Consider the following 19,321-nt stretch of genomic DNA (forward strand, 5'->3'; position numbering starts at 1 on the left):
CAGAATAAGCCAATAGGCCTGAAATTTTATTTCCAAGATTTGAACAGAGAATTGCAAACTGTGAAGAGAGACCCAAAATTTGAACTACATAATTACTTTTACTTATGTTCAGAATGCAAGTGTAGAACTGATTTTTCAGTAAGTTTGTGGGTGTGCATTTTCCACTCTGACTTGTGGCTGCACAAATGTTCAATTTAATGCAGCAGTGCATGTGCAAAATAGTCATATGCTTGCACATTCCAACAGACTTACAGAAAATCATTCTGTAATAGTTGCAGTACAAATGACTGCAAGAAAAATAACCACTTTTGTTGTACTTGTTTTATGCCAGCAGCAATGACTTTATTTAGCACGTGCTCTCCATTTGTTTTGCAGAGCTTTTCGTGGTAAACATATCACGCTGGTGGTTCGTTTTCCAAACCAAGGTCGGCAGGTAGAAGACTTGGATATTTGGTCTCACACCAATGACACAATTGGTTCTGTACGGCGTTGTATTCTAAATCGTATTAAAGCCAACAGTGCACATACAAAAGTAGAACTGTTCATTGGTGGTGAGCTGATAGATCCCGCAGATGATAGGAAGTTAATTGGACAATTAAATCTTAAAGATAAAACGGTGAGTACTATTACTTTAGTCAATTAGTTAATATTACTCCATTTCTATAATTATTGGTGGGAAATGAGAGCAGGAATATCATCATTAGAAATGTGAGGGGCAAGTAATATCTTTAATTGGACCAACTTCTGTTAAGAGAGACAAGTTTTCGAGCTTCCACGGAGCTCTTCTTCAGATTTGGGGAAAGTACTCAAGAATTAAGACTTCTTATAATTATTATTGTAAGCCATAATGTAATTATGGATTATTACAACAATCTATAACCCACTGTTCCCCCAAAGCCCCCAAGCTTCCCGCACACCAATGACTGGAAAGGTATTAACAGGCCACTTAACCTTGAGTAGTCCCTTGAAATGTGTTGCTACTTATGTTAAGCAATGTGTTCCATGTTGTATTTTTAGCTGTGAGAATCTTGAGTACATTTCCCAGACCTGAAGAATAGCTCTGTGTAAGCTTGAACGCTTTTCTCTCTCACCAATGGAAGACCCAACAGATATTGTCTCTAATATCGTGGGACAAACACTATTACTGCAATATTGCATACTTTTTCAAATGATCCATTCCAACTTAGTGAAATGTTATGTTAGTAGCTACTAGTATAAGATGTTCTAAAGTTTATAGTTTTCATATCTGATACTTATTAAAATATATTAATCTTCTACAAATTTATTTTTCAGCTAATTACAGCCAAGCTTACGCAAATAAGTTCCAATATGCCTTCAAGCCCTGATAGTTCTTCTGACTCTTCAACTGGTTCTCCGGGCAACCATGGCAATCACTATAGTGACGGTCCAAACCCAGAAATTGAAAGCTGTTTGCCTGGAGTGGTAAGTATATGTATTAGTCCAAAAATCTTATGCAATTAAAACATGACACATTGTAAATATTAGCACAAATTGTTTCAGTTGCTGAAAAAGCATGACAAGTTTTTATTTTTGTTTTAGATCATGTCACTGCATCCTAGATACATCTCGTTTCTTTGGCAAGTTGCAGACTTAGGCAGTAGCCTAAATATGCCACCTCTTAGAGATGGAGCACGTGTCCTTATGAAACTTATGCCACCAGGTCAGAATATAATTTTAATCTCTTTATATTTTGAGGTTATATCTCATCCATTTTCTGGAAGTGGAATATTTATCATGAAATCCTTCCTCCTACTAATTTAGTTGTATGGTAGTCATGATTGTTCATTCATTTATTTCCTGTATTGCTATATCTTGTCCATAATAGAAAGTTAAATATTTTAAAGAGTTTTTTAGCTGTCAGTGCCTGTTTATCTTTGAAAATGGGGAAAGGTGTTAAAATTGAAACTATTTTGCAACACTTACTACTGTATAGGAGGAGTTTCTAAGTGCTTTTGGTAATAAATGTAACACAGTAAACTCTGAAGAATCTGAATTTGTATGTCAGTTACAATTCCTGCATCTTTTCTTATCTGATGTCCTTTGAAGTTTCTCAAATTGATGGGTATTAATTATTAATTGTCAATTTCAGTGACTTATTTTTAGGTAACTATGGCAGTAATGTTTAGAGGTTGTGTTTTTATTGCAGATAACACTACAGTAGAGAAACTAAGAGCTATTTGCTTAGACCATGCAAAACTTGGTGAAAGCAGCCTTAGTCCATCCCTTGACTCTCTCTTCTTTGGCCCTTCTGCCTCACAAGTGCTATATCTAACAGAGGTTTGTAATGTTTTTCTTTAAACATAAAAACCCAAACTTTTTTTATTTATATTTTAAAACTCTTTTTGGCATTAAGGTTACATTTTCTATGGTGGAGTTGAAGAACAGGATCAAATTCTGGTGTAAAACTAAAAAGATTCAAAATACCTATCAAAGCAGCAAAGTGTGGGAGGTGTGCATGGGGAGAAATATCAAATCATTGTATAAAATGTACTTCTGTGTACTTCCATTTTTTGGTGTATGTGTTTAGAAAAAGTGTATCGTGTGCGTTTGCTAATGTTTTATTTCCTTCTTGCAGGTAGTCTATGCCTTGTTAATGCCTGCCAGTGCACCTCTGGGGGAAGATGCCAGTGACTTCCAATATAACTTCTTAAAAAGTGGTGGTTTGCCTCTTGTATTGAGCATGTTGACTAGAAATAATTTCCTGCCAAACGCAGATATGGAAACTAGAAGGGGAGCCTACCTTAATGCTCTAAAAATAGCCAAATTGTTGCTTACAGCAATTGGCTTTGGCCATGTTCGAGCTGTGGCAGAAGCTTGTCAGCCAGTTGTAGAGGGCACAAGTCCAGTCTCACCGGTAATGTACATTTCTTTTTGAGGTTTTTTAAAAAAAAAAGTCAGTCTTTTATAGAAACACTAATATGCAGTAATTTACATTCAGGTCTACAAAGATGCCTTCCTATAATAATACCACTTTTACTTATTTTTCTGTGTTGGATGTATATTTCAACTGTGTGATTAATAAGGAACTAATAATAATAATTTTTAAATGTCTGAGATAGTAAAAGGTTCTGCCTCACCAATTCCTAGCACCTCCATTGTTGCAAGTTCAGTTCCTTTCTGACTCTGGAAAGTAACAGAATTACTGCAAGAACAGCTCTTCCAATACTGTTCCAGCTTGTCTCACTAGGTATTTGCTGCTGTGATCCTTCATTTACATGTATTTGTGAGTTCCAATGACTGTCCAAGTGAATTTCACTCTTGGTGCATATGCATCCTGTGCATGTAAGATCAGATTCTTCTGACAAGATGTGCCTGATGGGGCTGCACCTGCACCCTTATGTCCATCACACCCCCCACCAGAGGGCATAAAGGTCCCAGTGGGTTTACCACCTCTCAGTTCCTTTTACCACCCTTGACAGCAGGACTGAACCCCAGTCTCTGCTTACTCTGCACATCGTGATGTCTTGTTAGGCTAGTTAATAATAGTTAATATAACTAATGTAGATAATAGGGTGGGGGTTATTTTTGGCAAATAAATAAGAGTGTATGTATATATTAGGGGATACATCTGGTACAAGGATCCTTGCCTCTAAAGCTGGGATTATATGACTGGGTTGCCTGCAGTAGCAGGAGATAAGGCTCAGTAATCCTGGAGGTCCCTTCCAGTCCTCCTGTTAGGTTGGTGGAGGAACCCACTTCATGTGTGAAGTACCTTTTGCTGCATCGCTGCCTACTAAGACACTGGTGATGTGCTGCGTACAGCTGGGGAGTTCATCTTTGCCACTTGCAGACACAAGGGCATTAGGTCACCCCAGGAAGCTCAACTTCATGTTATGTTGTGGAGCTCAGAGCCATACATCTTCATGCACATCATTTCTACTCGTTATCCAAGTGATAATGGTCAACACCACAGCCATACGTTATGTCAAGATAGGAGTACAATCATGTCTGCTCTCCAAAGAAGCCATTTGTGTCTGGGGTGGAGTATTTGTCATCAAATCAGACCATCTTCCAGGCTTGCAAAATGCTCTGGCAAATTGAGACAGCAGACAGACACTAGTGGACTATAAGGGTGTGTCTGCACAGAATTTTGGACTGAGCAGGAGAGCGCCTCCCAGTCCAAGTCAACAGACTTGGGTCAGCGGGGGTGACACTGGTGCTCTAAAATTAACTGTATAAACAGTGCTTTGAAGTTGCAGTTTGGACTGAAACTTGGGCTTTGAGACCTAGGTTCCTTCTCTGAGCATGGTAGCCACAGCTTAGCCCAGACAATTCTGGTACTTGGATCTGGTGAACCTGTCAACTCATCCTTCAGTCACGCTACCTGTTCTACCTGACATGGTTTTGCAAACAGAGGTCATATCTTATATTCAGAGCCAGTAAAATTACATCTGAATTTGTCACTAATGTCACCACTGCTGGAATGCTGTATCTGGTTCTGGTGTTCACAGTTCAAGAAGGATGTTAATTTGGAGAGGGTTCAGGAAAGAGCCATGAGAATGAAGAACAAATATTTGATGATGGGTTTTTCAGTCTAGTAGACAAAGGTATAACAGGATCCTCTGACTGGAAGTTGAAACTAGACAAATTTAGACTGGAAATAAGGTGAGAATTTTTAACAGTGACAGTTATTAACCATTGGAACAACTTACTAAGGTTGTGGTAGATTCTCCACCACTGACCATTTTTGAATCAAGATTAGATGTTTTTCTAAAATAAATATATGCTGTAGTTCAAACAGGAAGTATTTTGGGGCAGTTCTATGTTCTGTTATGCAGGAGTTCAGGCTAGATGAATACAATGGTCCTTTTTGACCTTATAATCTATGAATGCAGGAGCATAATGTTTTAAGATAGGGTTACTCTCAGGACTCCTTCCAAATTCCTGTTTTAAGAATTTTGTGTGAACCAGTTTATTCATGTCCCATTTTTTCTTCAAGCCTGACTCCCCCTCATGGGAAGCTAAACGTGTCACAGTTGATGAAGAAAGGGCACAGTTTTCTTACGTTTACAGGTGAAAAAGCCTTCAGGAACACACCTAAACTTTATGGCCTTTGCAGAGAGATGTGCATCAGGCAGTATCCTCTCTGAACTTATCTTAGTCTTCAACTGTATAAGGACATGTTAGTAGTTAGTCAGGTTAGATCTACCTAGTTGTAGTAGAGCTTGGGCAACCTTTGCTGCTTGTTTGAAGAATTTTACTATTTCTGAAATCTGTAGGGCAGCTATGAGGTGCTTGATCCACACCTTTACAAGACATGTTCTTTGACGGTGGCTTCCAGATAGGATGCCTGCTTTGGTGTGATTGTCTTGCAGTCATTGTTTAAGTAGGACTCCTATTTCCAGTCTCCAAACAAATGTATATCTGCTTGTTGTGCACTGCGACAGCGTAGACTAGGTCCAGAGGTCCCCTGCTGGAAGCCACGCACCTATGCCTCACCCTGCCCCAGAAAAGAGCAGAGGAGAAGTCCTCCAGGTGGTCTAGAATGGCTGAAGAGAAGCAACCAGAGGGGCTGCTGGAGCTGACAGCTGACAGCGAGGGGCCAGAAGGGCCCTGTGAAAAGGAGCAGCAGAGGCAGATCAGTCAGTTGCTGCCTGGATCTTGAAGCAGGAGTGCCTGGCTGGCTGGAAGAACAGCAGGACCTTGGGCAGGTCAGTGCAGGCAGGCTGAGCCCAGGAGACTGAGCCCAGAACTTAGCCAGACCAGGCAAGGGTACTGTGATGGGCCTTCCTAATTTGGCTGAAGATTGAGCCCAGGCAAGGGCTGCCAAAAGGATACCAACTGAGGGTAGCAAGCCCTGTTGGTCTGTTAAAAAAGGCAGTGTCTCTGGGGAGGAATCCTTGGTGCTACAGCCCCATACCAGGACCGTGAGAAAGAACTAGACTGTATTCCTCAGAAGGGGGGACAGTGTGAGAGTCTTGGCCAGAGGGCTGAGTTGCTGAAGACCTGTCAAATAGCCATCAACCGGGAGATGCTCGCAAGAGGCGGGTGCCACCCCTTGTAAGAACTGAAAGAAAAGCAGGCTCACACCTGACCGGAAAGGGAGTGCCTGTGAGAGGTGGGTGCTGCCCCTTGGAAAAAAACACTGAGTGATTGTAGGCACCTATCAGCCAGAGACGAGTGCTCGTGAGAGGCGGATGCTGATGCTGTTACTTTACTGACACTTACATGCACCAACAGTGTAATCCAAATGGACAGTTACTTTAAGAAAGAATGTTCACAGTAATTGTTCTTCAAAATGTGTTGTCCACATGGGTTCTATGACACGTCCTACTCCTCTGGGGTATATTGTTGGTAAAGGAACAGAGATGTGGTTGGCCCACTCTTCCCTTTATGATGTCAGGTATAGGTGCTGCCCCAACAGGTGCTGCTGGCGAGAAAAATCTGCTCTCCCATTCATGGGGCACATGCACACCAAAAGTGAAATCTATGTGGTTTCAAAGAACCACAGTTATTGTAAGGTAAGTAATTGTTCTTTCCCTTTAGTCTTTGAAGTTCTTTTTAAAGTAATTCATGTGTTTTTCATGCATTCACTTGGGCTACTTTAACTAGCGTATTGGAAACATGGGTTGCAGGGGCTTGGGCGATACCTTTATCGGGCTCTTTACTTTTGGTGTTTAACACTGTTTGGGGGTGGGGGGCTTCAATCCTTTGGCACTGTGCCATTTGCCTTTGGGTCTCTGGTATGTACATCTGTACTGCTTTAGTGCAGAACACTGTACACATTTTGAAGCTTCAGCCTTCCAACACACAGTATCGGTAGTGTTTCAAGGCTCTGTCTCTTGGTATGGAACAGTTCTTTGGAAGAATTTTTTAATGTTTCTCTTTGCTCGACTCTGTTAGCTAGTCTTTGTGGGATTTGAAGGGCATCTTCCCTATGGTTGTCTGGGACAAACAACTCATTAGTTTTAAATGTATGCAGTATGATCATACTATGTCTGACAGATACCAGGCCAGGTACTGAGAGTTCCCAGAAAGTGAAAGACCCTACGTGGGCGACCTCAAACCGAGGCTCACAAAGCAAAGTGAAACCCTCCACCTCAATACCCATTGAGCTGAAAAGAACCTCTGCACCAAGCAGTGCAGTGGTGCCACCTGCAGTACCTACGCCACACAGCTCAAAACCCTCAGCACTGGTGGCTACAACTCGCACTCCTTGGCTGCCAGCAATGCTGACCTCTGTACCAAAGTTCCTGATTCCACAACTATTCCTGAGACATACAGACCTGCTAGTCTCCTCAACACCTGACTCTTGGCTGATCAGAAACACCACATTGGAAGGGATCCAAGGATCAGTCCATGCTACTGTTAGTGTGAAGTTAGTCAATATCTTCATGTTCCAGGGCATGATCCAGGATGCTGTAAATGTAGTGGAAAGGAGTTGCCAGAGCCAGCAGGAACCATACAATAGAGGGAGTCTCATGACCACGGCAGTTTTCCTCGTACCATATCAGAACTTAGTGGTCACAAGGCAGTCTCCAGTGCAGTTTTACTGTCTCTTTCTATAGGAGATTTCTAAAACAGTCACATTGTGTTTTCTCCATGCATTTTACAAATCATTGTTAGATTTAGTATCAAGAGAAAAATCCAGGTTTTCTGTGCTACTTTTCCTATCTCCCTGTGAGGGGTGCCCAGACTCCCATCTTTTATAATTTTGTGTTTGGGATGTCCACCTTTTGAATACTTTTGCCTTAATTTTCACTTTTGATGTATTTGGGTTTCTTCTGGAGATTTTTGTCTAGATAAAATGTCCTCTCCTCTCCCCTCCCCCTAAATTTTCTTACTCATGTTTTTAAAGTATGTTATGTTGTTGTTCACTGTAGACACTGCTTCTAGTTGCTGCAGTTTTTATAACATTTTTCTTTTAGAAATACCATTCAAGTTTTCTAGCCTTAGCAAAAATCTAGAAAAGAAAATTACGTACTTGTAATGCTTGTTCCTTGATTATGTCTGTCTGGATTCTCACTTTTGCACCTACCACCTTTCAGAGCTTGAGAAGCTACAGCTGTTTGTTTTTTTTACCATTCTGTGGAATGTTTATTTTTGTTTTTTGACTGTTAAATTCTTATGCAGAAACAAATTTACTTTGGGGCATTGGAGGGTGTACACTAGGTCCAATCAACTGGAATGTGTTTGTGAAGAACCTCTACTAAAAGCTAAGAGGATCAAAAACTTCTGAGGAAGTTTTTCCTAAGTCACATGTTAAAAGCATGGACCCAGGCATTGGAAAACAGTAAAAAGAATTCAGAGAACTACTAAAGACCATTCTCTTATACTTCTGACTCAAGTTTTACATCAGTTCTAATAATGTCCAAACAGCGAATTTATATTTTTAAAAGAAAATTAATTAAGGTATACTTTTCTGGACACTTTCTGGAGAGCAACATCTAGCTGAAGAATGACACCATTAAGGGCACCAGCTGTTTACAGTCCAATGGCATCCCATAAACCTGTTCCTTTCCTGTCTCAAAAGATGGGGTTGGATGTGGGGGGAGAGGGAACTGTCAGTTTAAAACTTTATTCAAATGTCAAAAGAATTAAAACTAGTTTCAGGTATTCTATACCTATTTATGATTCTCCTTGCCAGTATGTTTATAGTTTTACAGTTACATTTTCCCATTTTTGTAATGTTTTAAGAAGCTATTTGGACTTTATCCAAAACTTGAGTTTGGAATACCAATTTTAACAACAAAATATCAAATACATGAATGTGTGTATTGAAAGGTTGGTTAGTATTCGAAATAACAAAAATGAGTGTCTTTTTTTTGCATGTGTATTGTATTTAAATATAATACATCTTCTTCTTCCACTCGTCTCCTCTCCCCACACCTATCAGATAATTTCTAGTTTCATACTTTAGGGTTTTCAATACTTTTTTTTAAATGTAAATAATAAAAATAACTTATTCCAGATAAACCAGGCTACCCATGACCAGGCAGTGGTGCTGCAAACTGCCCTACAGAACATTCCCAATCCAACTTCAGAGTGCATGCTACGAAATGTAGCAATACGTCTTGCCCAGCAAATATCTGATGAGGTTAGTATACTCTTTCCTGTAAAACCTAAGTTTTCTTTACTAGATTTTCATTTTATTTCATCATATTCTTAGATTTCCTTTCATATAGGAAAATGATAATTTCCTTAAATTCAAAATACAAGTAGGATATTTTGCATACTTTTTATTTTTTAACACTTAAAATATTGAATGATTTATTTCTTTACAAAATTATTTACATCTTTTTCATGTGGTTACTTGGGAAAACCAATATGTGTAATGGAGTTCAGATGGTATTAGCTAAGTGAACTATGTAAGGTTCTGCACATCTATATTAATGAGTTCTGATACTGTGAGACCAGAACTCAGTTGGTATAGTATTGTTGCAGATTTTAAAAGTAAACTTAGCATAATTTTTCTTGAGGTAATCGATGTATTTGAAGAATAACCAGAGAAATATTTTTAACAAGAAAATATTGTTACTAATATTATAGTCTTTTTTACTCTTACGTTTGTCTTTGGTAATATGCTTTTTAGAGAGTAATAGGAAAAATGGAGAGAAAAAGGTTAAATATTTTATTAAAGGTGACCTGAAATGCCTTTTAATACAAAAAATTCAACTGTTGAGGTCTCAGATTATTAACAATATATATAATATAAAAATGTTTAAACTACACATAATTGAAAATTGGATCACCTGGGTGGAGGAAAAGTGAACAGCTTTGCTCACAAATGGATCATCTATCTAAATGGTGTGACTTAGCCTTATTAGATTTATGCAATACTGGGTGAGATAATATCTTAAGAAGAGCACTGTGTAAGCTGGAAAGCTTATCTCTGTCACCAACAGAAGATGGTCTAGTAAAAGATAGTATTTCACCCATGTTGTCTCAGTTATTAGATTTAGAATTTTTAGTAATGCATTTAATACGTTGTGGCCTGTCAGGTAAAAGGGTGGCCAAAGGAAAAATTACAACTTCCTTTCCAGATGATTGGTGCTGCATCAGCTTCCAAAGTGGAAGCAATGCTGACTTGGACTTCAGGACCTGTATAGGAAATAATGTCCTCATATTACCTCAGAACACTGCTGAGATATCCAAAAGTGTAGAAACCCTCCATGACCATTTTAACAATATGAAATGTACAGCGTCTGCCACAAGTAAAAAAAGACACAGGCTTGAGAAAAAGAGGTTGATGGAACTGGACACCAAAACAGGATCCCTAGTTTTCATCATTGCTACCATTGATGGAGCTGCATCAGTCATGAATTTTGTATATGAAGTTGCCAGTGTAGAGACATTTGCTTTAGACACAGATTTTTCCATAGAAGAAATAGATCTTGGAGGGAGGGCAGGATGTGAATTGTGATTTTTACGTGCTCTGTGTGAATGAAGTTCTTTAAAAAAATATTAAAAGCAGAACACTAGCGAGACAGATCAAAGGAACGAGACTCAGATTACACTGCATCAGTGCTAAAATATAGTCTCTATTTGCAAAAATGAAGAGAACTGCTGAAGAGCTAAATCTGAAGTATTATCTGGTTTATCCTGCAAGATTTTTCTTGTATGATTTGGTGGCCAATAATTTGTTTTTCTTCAGCAGAATGTTTTTGTTTGCTTGTTTTTTATTTAATTTTGAGACATTGGATGCAGCCTGTGAGAGAAGAATAGAGTAAGAGTTGAAGGGCATTAAAAAAAATCTACGTATTTGTTAATAATCATACTTCAAGTTTTTAATGTAACTTTTCTCCAGACTAAATTAACAAACCTATTTTTGTTTTCTTAATATGTGAAAGTTCTTACTGAGATGCTTCTGATGCAAGGTGAATCAGTTGGTGGAGAGACTGGTGAAGTTCCTACTTTCTGTTCTAGCTCTTGCCATTTCCATAGTCATAGTGTAGGTTCATCTAGGATTAAAAGGTCATGATGGAACCAGTTTATTAAGCTTTTTATGTTCAGTGTTTAATAAATCTGAGTATTGGAAGATATACGTTGACAGAAAAAAGGTGACTAGATACCAGCCTTCTCAAAGGATATTGGAAGTTTTCCCCTATTAGAGGGACGTATGCTTCCTGAACAATGTTGCCTTGAATATGAACTCATGAAATTTCGGTGAAAGCTTGTTGCAAACTGGGAGAAGTTACAATTGTGGTATTTAAATTTTTTGTAATGTTTTAGGTGTTTGTACTACCAAATATTTGATATATATGAATCAATACAGTGCTTTATTTAAAAGTTACTAAAAGTAAAGCAACAGAAAACTTATCGCTTACCTTTACCAAATATGTATTTATAGTAATTAATTTGAAATACACATTCTGTTAACTTCTTGGGATCTTGCAGATGGTTTTATGTATTAACAATTTTCCCCTTTAGCCTTGGATTTTACTGTTCCAAACAGTCCTATTGGAATTATTTTATGTTTGTATAGCTCCCATCAACAAAATACAATATAAGGGCTCCCAAAGGTACTGTGTAACTCAACTAAACATAGAGTTGGCTTTAGTATGAGAACTACTGTTTTTGTTTAAGGTGCTATAAAAATTGGGAACTTAACTTGGCTGTCATATTTCATGCTTACTTCACAGTAGAGAGAAATGTCTAATTACACCATAGCTGAAATGCATGACTTTTCATTAGGACTGTAGATGGATTTTATCCTTATCTGCTTATTATTGTAAAATAGATAAATTGGGTGGGGAGAGTCAGATTTTGGACCTATAAATCTTGACATTGTCACTTTAAGACTGACTTCTTTCAGTTACTTAAAATATAAAATTGCAAGAATTCTGACTTTCATGTTTGAGAGTATAATTTGCTTTCTTCCTCTTCATTATATAAAGTGAGTACAGTTAATGTTAAACGGAATACTTTTTTTAGTGTCTAAAAAGAGGAGTCAGAGACCAGGATTTTAAAAAATGTCTCTCAAGTTAGGCAGCTTCGGAGCTTCTGTGCTCTCAACACCTTGGAAAGCCAGGCCACTTACTTAGATGCCAGCGTCTGGACCTGCAAGGCTAGCTTGAGGCATAGGATTTTGATAGTTTTTTTTTAAAAGCTTGGGCTATATAATTTGCTATGAATATTCTCAAATACCATATCCTCCAGCTTTCAAAAAATACATTAGGTGTTCTTATAAGGTGATTATGGCTTATAAAACCAAGTTTACATTCTATGACATAAATGTGGTCAAGGGGAGGAAGGAGATGCAGTACTCCTCAAAACTAAAACGTGGTCCTTAACTCTTACTTTTTGCTAATTCTCCTTCCTGAAGGAGAATGTTAAGGACTTGTGTTTGTGTATGAGGTGGTGGGGCGGGGGGGCAGGAAAGGTGTAATATTTCTCTCTGGTTGCATATTTTAAATTAATCACACCTTTATAAAGCATGTTGGAAAACAAACAACTCTTTTGCAGCAATTAGTGACTGATAAAAACATGATGCTAAAGTTTAAAAAAATTAGTATATAAACTAGGAACTATGCCCCAAAACTGTTGAATTCTAGTAATTCATTCATAAAACAAGACTCAGATAACCTTTGTAGGTGTTCGGCTCTCTGATAAACTTTGTAGGGCCTATGTGTAGCAAAATTCCTTTTGAAAATTAATTAGGGGTTTGGGTGAACTCTTCTGTGCTTGGATAGCAGCTAACATGCAATATCTTGGTTATTTTTCTTTATCAAAATTAGTTATGCCATTTTATAGGCTAATTGCTTTCCAAATCACAGCTGTTTTGGAGTTGAGAACTAAGCAAACAAATCCAGTAAATGTATATTTTATGTATACTTCTCTAATGAAAAATGGCTGAGCAGATTAGGTTTTTTAAAAACAACATTGAAAATAATTTTAATATTTTTGCCAAATTTTGGCCAGGATCAAATATTTTTGTCACTTACCTAATATCAGTTTATAATACTTATATCTCACTAACTATAGTGGCGTGAAGGAAGACCCTGAGACACTACCTAATACTCATATTTGGCTTTCATGAGCATTGCTAAGATGAAAGTGAAGTGTAAAATGCTAAATGAAGGCACAAGCCTTTCTAAGTTATAGCATCTTTTTTTGTTTTGTTTCAATATAAAATGTCTTAAAAAGTAGTGTAAAGATTCTATTTTTACGAGGTTAGTTGCCGTAATGGTGTAGAGTCCATTTTAATATTACTAGCAACTGTATTTTAATGTTGCCGTGGTTTGTTTATTTCTTTGTCTCCAGGCTTCAAAATACATCCCTGATATCTGTGTTATTAGAGCAGTACAAAAAATTGTCTGGGCATCAGGGTGTGGGTCAGTACAGCTGGTGTTCAGCTCAAATGAGGAAATTAGTAAAATTTATGAAAAGGTAAGAGTTCTTAAGCAACTTCTTTTTCTATTTAATTATTTGGTCAGCTATAAAAAGGACAGTGTCAAGTAATTTAGGCTCAAAATGTGACCTATCTTCAAATAGTTATATTCTTGTTGGTAATATGCTTTGGATTCTAATGTAGGGTCACAATTGTGATACTGAAGTTAAGATTAAGATGGCATTTCCATGCCATGTGCCTATTTTCAATTATTTTGGGGCTGAAATTTCTTTAAACTTGAAGTCACATTTTTTCTGTTGTATCAGAATGTGAAATAAACATTTGTTACATGCTAAATTTTTCAGGTGTACTTTTGTAATTTAGATAATTCAAATGCTTTAGTCTTTAAAGGTCAGACTAGGCATATATGGAATGAAAAATGTTTTTAGCCTGCCTTTTTTGGAAGAAATTTGATTTTGAAACTGACACTGAAGCACTGGTAAAACTGAGTGATAGCATGTATAGCGGTTTATTTTCCTTAATTGTTTATGCACGTACTTGGAGTGTAAAATATCAGATCTTTGCATACACAGGATTTAAGGGGTGGGTTAGACCAATCTGATTTGGAGATATTTCTGGGTATCATGCAAAATGTTTATACTGTCTCAAGCTTTTGGATCTTTTTTCCCCTTGGTATACGCTACTCAGAACCTTGTTCTTGTAAAAGTAACCTTCAGCTTATCAACGCTGGCTTATAAAATTTTAAAAGTAATGACATAACCAACTCCTAGAATTGTATTGCAAATACATGTGTATCGTTGGATGATGTAGTTGAGGAAGTTGCTGAATTCTGGAAAGAGCAAGTTCTGTTTGTCTCACATGTCTCTTCACTATCTCCTCTGAATTTTCAAAGTTAATCAAGTCTGGCACTGCTAAGTACTTAGCTAAGTAAAGGAAGAAGGAATTTGGTGGGATGCTTTTATTCTTTGTATACTAGACCTTTAGCTTAAATTTTTGATTTACAGAAAAATAGGTTTACTTCCAGAAAAAGAAGCTTCTCGTTTAGCTAGCTTAGTAGCCCTAGCACTTCTGATTGCCTAGGTATCCTGTTCAATTTCTCACAAAATGAGTTCCTCACTAAGAAGAGTAATCCTCCCTTTATTTGAAGTTTGCTAACGGGGCTAAATTCTGGCTAAGCTAGTGTGGTAGTAGAGAAGCAGAAGTTTTTCTCATATGTTTCTTCACTTGCTACCCATATCACAAAAAAAGTGTGTGGGAGGGGAAGCAAGATCCATATGCAGGTGTACGGAAGGGGGCAGGCTAGGGCAGAACTACTTGAAGTCTTGGCTCCTTGTCCCCTTTTCTGCCAACACTCTAGCCAGTACAGCTGCCCTGGCATACTGGAGAGCCTCTGCTGTGCTATAGACCTGTCACAGTTTACTCCCTCCTTAGAATAACGAGGAAACCAGGTGGAAGGGTAGCAGTGCAACAATGTGCTGCTGTTTACTGTGGCATCGTGGCAAAGCCACAGTTGAACCTTGACACTCTCTCTATTGTACTGTCTGTTTCAGGCTTTACAGTTTGTATATGTAAACTATATATTTAAAGATAGAATTGAAAACATTAGGCAGTGAGTATGTATCTTAAATAAGAATGTATATGGCCACAGAAATAACTAGAGAGAAACTATAGTTGGACGAATGATGTTGAGAATTATACACAAGATGAGAATGTTTCCTGCACATTAATTTTAAATGCCATTTAACTTTGCTTCAGGAATTTCTCACATATGTTTTAGATACTCACCCAGTTTTCACTTGGGGTGAAAATCACCCCTGTGAGAAGGCTAACACAAGATACTCTACCCTTCTCTTCTTCCCACGTACTTAACCCTGTGATCTTTCTATCTGTCATCTAAAATGCATATTGTGTGTGTGTGTGTATACCCCTCTATAATACTGTCATATAATAACTGTTGGCGATGGTTAAGGTTGAAATTTGGCATATGTTCTATTGGCGCAAAGCTTTTTCAAACCAGTTAATTTGGGGTTTTATATCCTGTGCTTGCTTTTTTTTTTAAAATCACCTTGTAGAAACTTTGGCAAAATCAGTTCAGCCATTTTTTAGTTATGCAAGAAGGTATGGTGGAGTGGCTGTATTCCAGTCAAAAAAATTTTGTGGTTGATCAAAAATGATCAAAAGATGACCATTCAAATTTGGCTTATTTGATCTGAAGAAAATTCTATTCTTTTCTGATTTTAGGAAAGGAGTACTAAGAACCTCAGTTAGTCAAATAGGTCCTGAGCACCTTAGAACCATAGACCAACTCCTCAGGGACAACTCTGCTGTATTTGAAGAACAGCTCTGCTTGCAAAATTTTAAACTCCACATTTGCACTGCATTGGAAACTTTTTTCTTTTTATTGAAAAAAAAATGTGAGCAACTAGCAGTAACATACAGTGATAGTAACTTCTATCCACTAGCTCCTCCATTTTTGCACCTCAGTTCTTCCACAAAACTGATATTCGCGCTTCCGTGGTCTTCCCCCAAACTCCAACCCAATATTCATCCCTCCTCCTTCTGCACAGTTTGCGAAGTAATGGCTCTTCTGGAACATATAAAAACATGGTGGTGTTGCCCAAGGGTGTATAGGACCTTCCAGGATCTTGGCCCTCCATGCACACCCTGAAATGTACTGCGGAGCATCCTGTCCCATGGGCTTGGGTTCATACTATCTTGTGCCTGGGATGACCCTGCAGCTGTCTGGCTTTGTGTTGCAGTGGGACTGCCATGCAGCCTGTGTTGTCGCAGCTGACTTTCTCTGTTGCCTACTGGGGATCTGGTCCCTTACCTGAGGGGACCAGAACTTTTTTCTGGGTCCTTGAGTGCTTAATTTCTCAGTCTTAATATTAAATGAGTATTTTTAATACATGTAAGTATACAGTATATGTGAATATGCTCACTCTAAATGGGGGTCTGCTTATTCATAAGATTTTTGAAGAAGACTGAGAATATGCTTTAGTTTTTGTAAGTGGCTGGCTGAGCTTCTCTGAATTGATCATTTTAATGCGTCTGAGATTTGAATAGTATTATAGTTGTGTGTTAGGGTGTCTAAAGCCTTAAGCAGTTTGTAGGTCCCCCCCACCCCCCCAATAGAAATAAAATTTTTCTAAGCTGTTTTGCTTATCTCTTTAGAGGGAATGATTGTTGTGTTGGACTAGGTGAACTGTCTTTTGCTGGAGAGGATTTCAGTTATGTACCAAAAGGATAGGCATCCTATTTTGCATCTTTTTTCTAAGCCTTGCCTTTACTAATCTGGTATAACTATGCATTTTGTTATGTGGTGCTTTATACAGTCCATATCTTCATGTGTTAGTTTGACAAGTAGTATTGAGAAACTTTAATTGGGGGATGGGAGGGTGGAATAATATTAAGGCATACTAATGTGACATGGGCGGGAAAGAGATTGGTTAATATTGTATTTAAGACGCTACCAATGTAAAAGTGGAAGGAAAAGTAACTAAACAATTATAACTAAGATCCAAGTGCTTGTAACTCAAGTATAAAAAGGCACAGTCTCTTCTGCATATATTACTATGTATTCGTTCTGTTACACTAGCACCTGCAGGACCCAAACAGGTCAGCACTTCACTTTACTAGATATATACTAAGACAGTTCCTACCCCAGAGAACCTATAATTTAAGACACAAGGCAGCAGGTGAGTGAAAAGAGTGTAGGGGAGAGAGGACTGAATCAATGTATGTGATAACTTGCATTGTAGATTTAGCTGGGCATTGGTACACAAACTCTTGGTATCCCCTTGTGTTTTAAGTGTATAGCTAGACGCCAGGCAGATTTGTTGCACTTTTCCATATCCATTCATGCTGTTCATTTGATTCACTTTACAGACAAATGCAGGCAATGAGCCAGACATGGAAGATGAACAAGTTTGCTGTGAAGCTTTGGAGGTGATGACCTTGTGTTTTGCTTTGATTCCAACAGCATTGGATGCACTTAGTAAAGAAAAGGCATGGCAGACATTTATCATTGACTTGCTATTGCACTGTCACAGCAAGTAAGTGATTTAAAATAAATAGCACTTGTATAGCGTTTTACCTCTTCAAAACACTGTACAAACTAATCTAAAACAGAAAGTAGATGTTGCAGCTATTTATCATCTTTTTAACTACAAGGGGGGTTTTGTACAGAAATACTAAAGACTTTCAGTGTTGGTTTGCTTTGTGTTAAGTTCAAAATACGTTTGCTTTTTTTATGATTAACTGGTTACTCATGTACAAATATGTATTAGTATGCTGCTTAGCAATATAACTTTGTAACTAGGTTCTGTGTCTCACCAACTTTCACTGAAATCAGTGAGTTGCAGGTGTTCAGTACCACTAAGCATTGTGCTGTTTATTTCAAAAGTCAGTTAAACCAGAAAATAGTGTTTTAGAAATCCTGAAGAGGGTATTTGGCCATTCTGACTTTCGTTCATAATGTGATGCATGTATTAGTAACACTAATGTTGTTACTTTTTCCACTTGTACTCATTTGTTCAAAAACTCTAATCCTTTTCTTTTACTGGTAAGAGTGAGAACCCTTAATGTATTATAAATGTCCAACTGACTTGACAGAGTGCTTATTAAGCTTCCAAAAAGACCAGTAAATGTTGCATTTAATGCCATTCAAAAAAGTTGAGTTTTTTATAGCTATCATATTTAAGTAATGTCAGTGAGATAGAACCTTGTCACAAGTAAATTTTCTTCTGTTACATGAATGCAGAGGCAAAGCTTCATCATTTATAGAAAGGTTTTGAATCATAATGTCTTTTTACACTAAATCCTCACTCCCATGTAAAATCATATTTTATTCAATGTTCATGCCACCCTTTTAAATATTAATCAGATTATGAAATGTCTTTCTTTGGGACATGGATTGTTAATACACATAAATAACGTTGCACCAGTTTACCTGTACAATCACTGCTTCATCTGAAAATCTGTATAAGTTTGCCTAGCTAGTGAATCTGTTTGGGTCTTTACTAGGTATAAAACTCTGAATGCAGATAGAAAATTTAGCAACTGTGTGCTTCTCAGGTAAACTTTGATTCAAAAAAATTTCACAAGCAGCAAATGTGACTGGTAATGTCAAATGTAAGTGTGTGTGTTTTGCTGTTTTTGGAAGACTTCCCACTGGCAGCACTTTGTCATAAAATGTTGAGGGTTACTAAAACAACATTATCTACAGAACTGTTATTTTTGTTAAAGACTTCTTCGTTCTGGTGTTGTCAGTGCTTTCCATGACTCTGACATCAGACATTTTAATTCAATTTATGAAAGATCAACAATAGGTAAAAGTGAGTTAAGTCATGATTGTCCAATCTGTGGAATGTTAGTTATCTGGGTTAAATCCTAGCCCCATTGAAGTCAATACAAGTTTTGAAATAGACTTATATGGAGTCAGGGTTTCACCCACAGTGTTTGATTTCTTTTCCATCTAGATGTGACAAGCTGTAAAGATATCTACACTACTCTGCATGAAGTTCTGTGATTAACTTTCCAGACATTTTCTTTAGCATATAACACATCTTATACACTAGTGTTGGAAAAACATTTTTTCTGTGTGTATCTCCTAACAAATCCTTTCCGTTGAGAAACACTTGAAATGTGGTTGCCTCTTAATGTAGCAATCCACGTCAGCCAGAGTGAATGTTATCTAAGACAGGTGTTTCAAAGACTGAATCACTGGTACCAGGATAAATGAACTTAGTTATATATGAGCTGAGGATAGCCACAAGGAACATGAACTTCAGGTATGAAGTTTTTTGCAGGGAGTGGGGAGGCTTAATACCAGAGAATAAGCATAATTGCTTCACGTTGACCTGAAGCAAGGACACATTCTATCTTTTGGTTTGCTTGAAAGCCGTCAAAAGGCCAGACTGTGGGTGTAAAAGCAACTGACACACAATGTGTTTCAAGATGCTGTTTTTTCAACTTCTGAAATCAATTATCGCAAATGAATTCTATGAA

General features: G+C 37.7%; 1 protein-coding gene across 4 annotated transcripts in view; it reads left to right on the forward strand.

Moving 5' to 3' along the window:
• The window catches only part of USP9X (ubiquitin specific peptidase 9 X-linked), a 205,070-nt gene that overhangs the window by 124,493 nt on the left and 61,256 nt on the right, over window positions 1-19,321 (forward strand). For 3 of the 4 annotated variants that reach the window (XM_048864529.2, XM_048864519.2, XM_048864537.2), the window contains 8 exons: window positions 376-616; window positions 1,294-1,443; window positions 1,561-1,681; window positions 2,168-2,298; window positions 2,597-2,875; window positions 8,933-9,058; window positions 13,225-13,350; window positions 17,201-17,367. In XM_048864529.2, coding sequence (XP_048720486.1) covers window positions 376-616; window positions 1,294-1,443; window positions 1,561-1,681; window positions 2,168-2,298; window positions 2,597-2,875; window positions 8,933-9,058; window positions 13,225-13,350; window positions 17,201-17,367 — 1,341 coding nt within the window. The remainder of the gene's footprint in view (window positions 1-375; window positions 617-1,293; window positions 1,444-1,560; window positions 1,682-2,167; window positions 2,299-2,596; window positions 2,876-8,932; window positions 9,059-13,224; window positions 13,351-17,200; window positions 17,368-19,321) is intronic. The other variant, XM_048864545.2, reaches the window with a different exon arrangement.

Source organism: Caretta caretta, chromosome 1 (assembly GCF_965140235.1).
Source record: "Caretta caretta isolate rCarCar2 chromosome 1, rCarCar1.hap1, whole genome shotgun sequence".
In the NCBI taxonomy this organism is placed as follows: Eukaryota; Metazoa; Chordata; order Testudines; family Cheloniidae; genus Caretta; species Caretta caretta.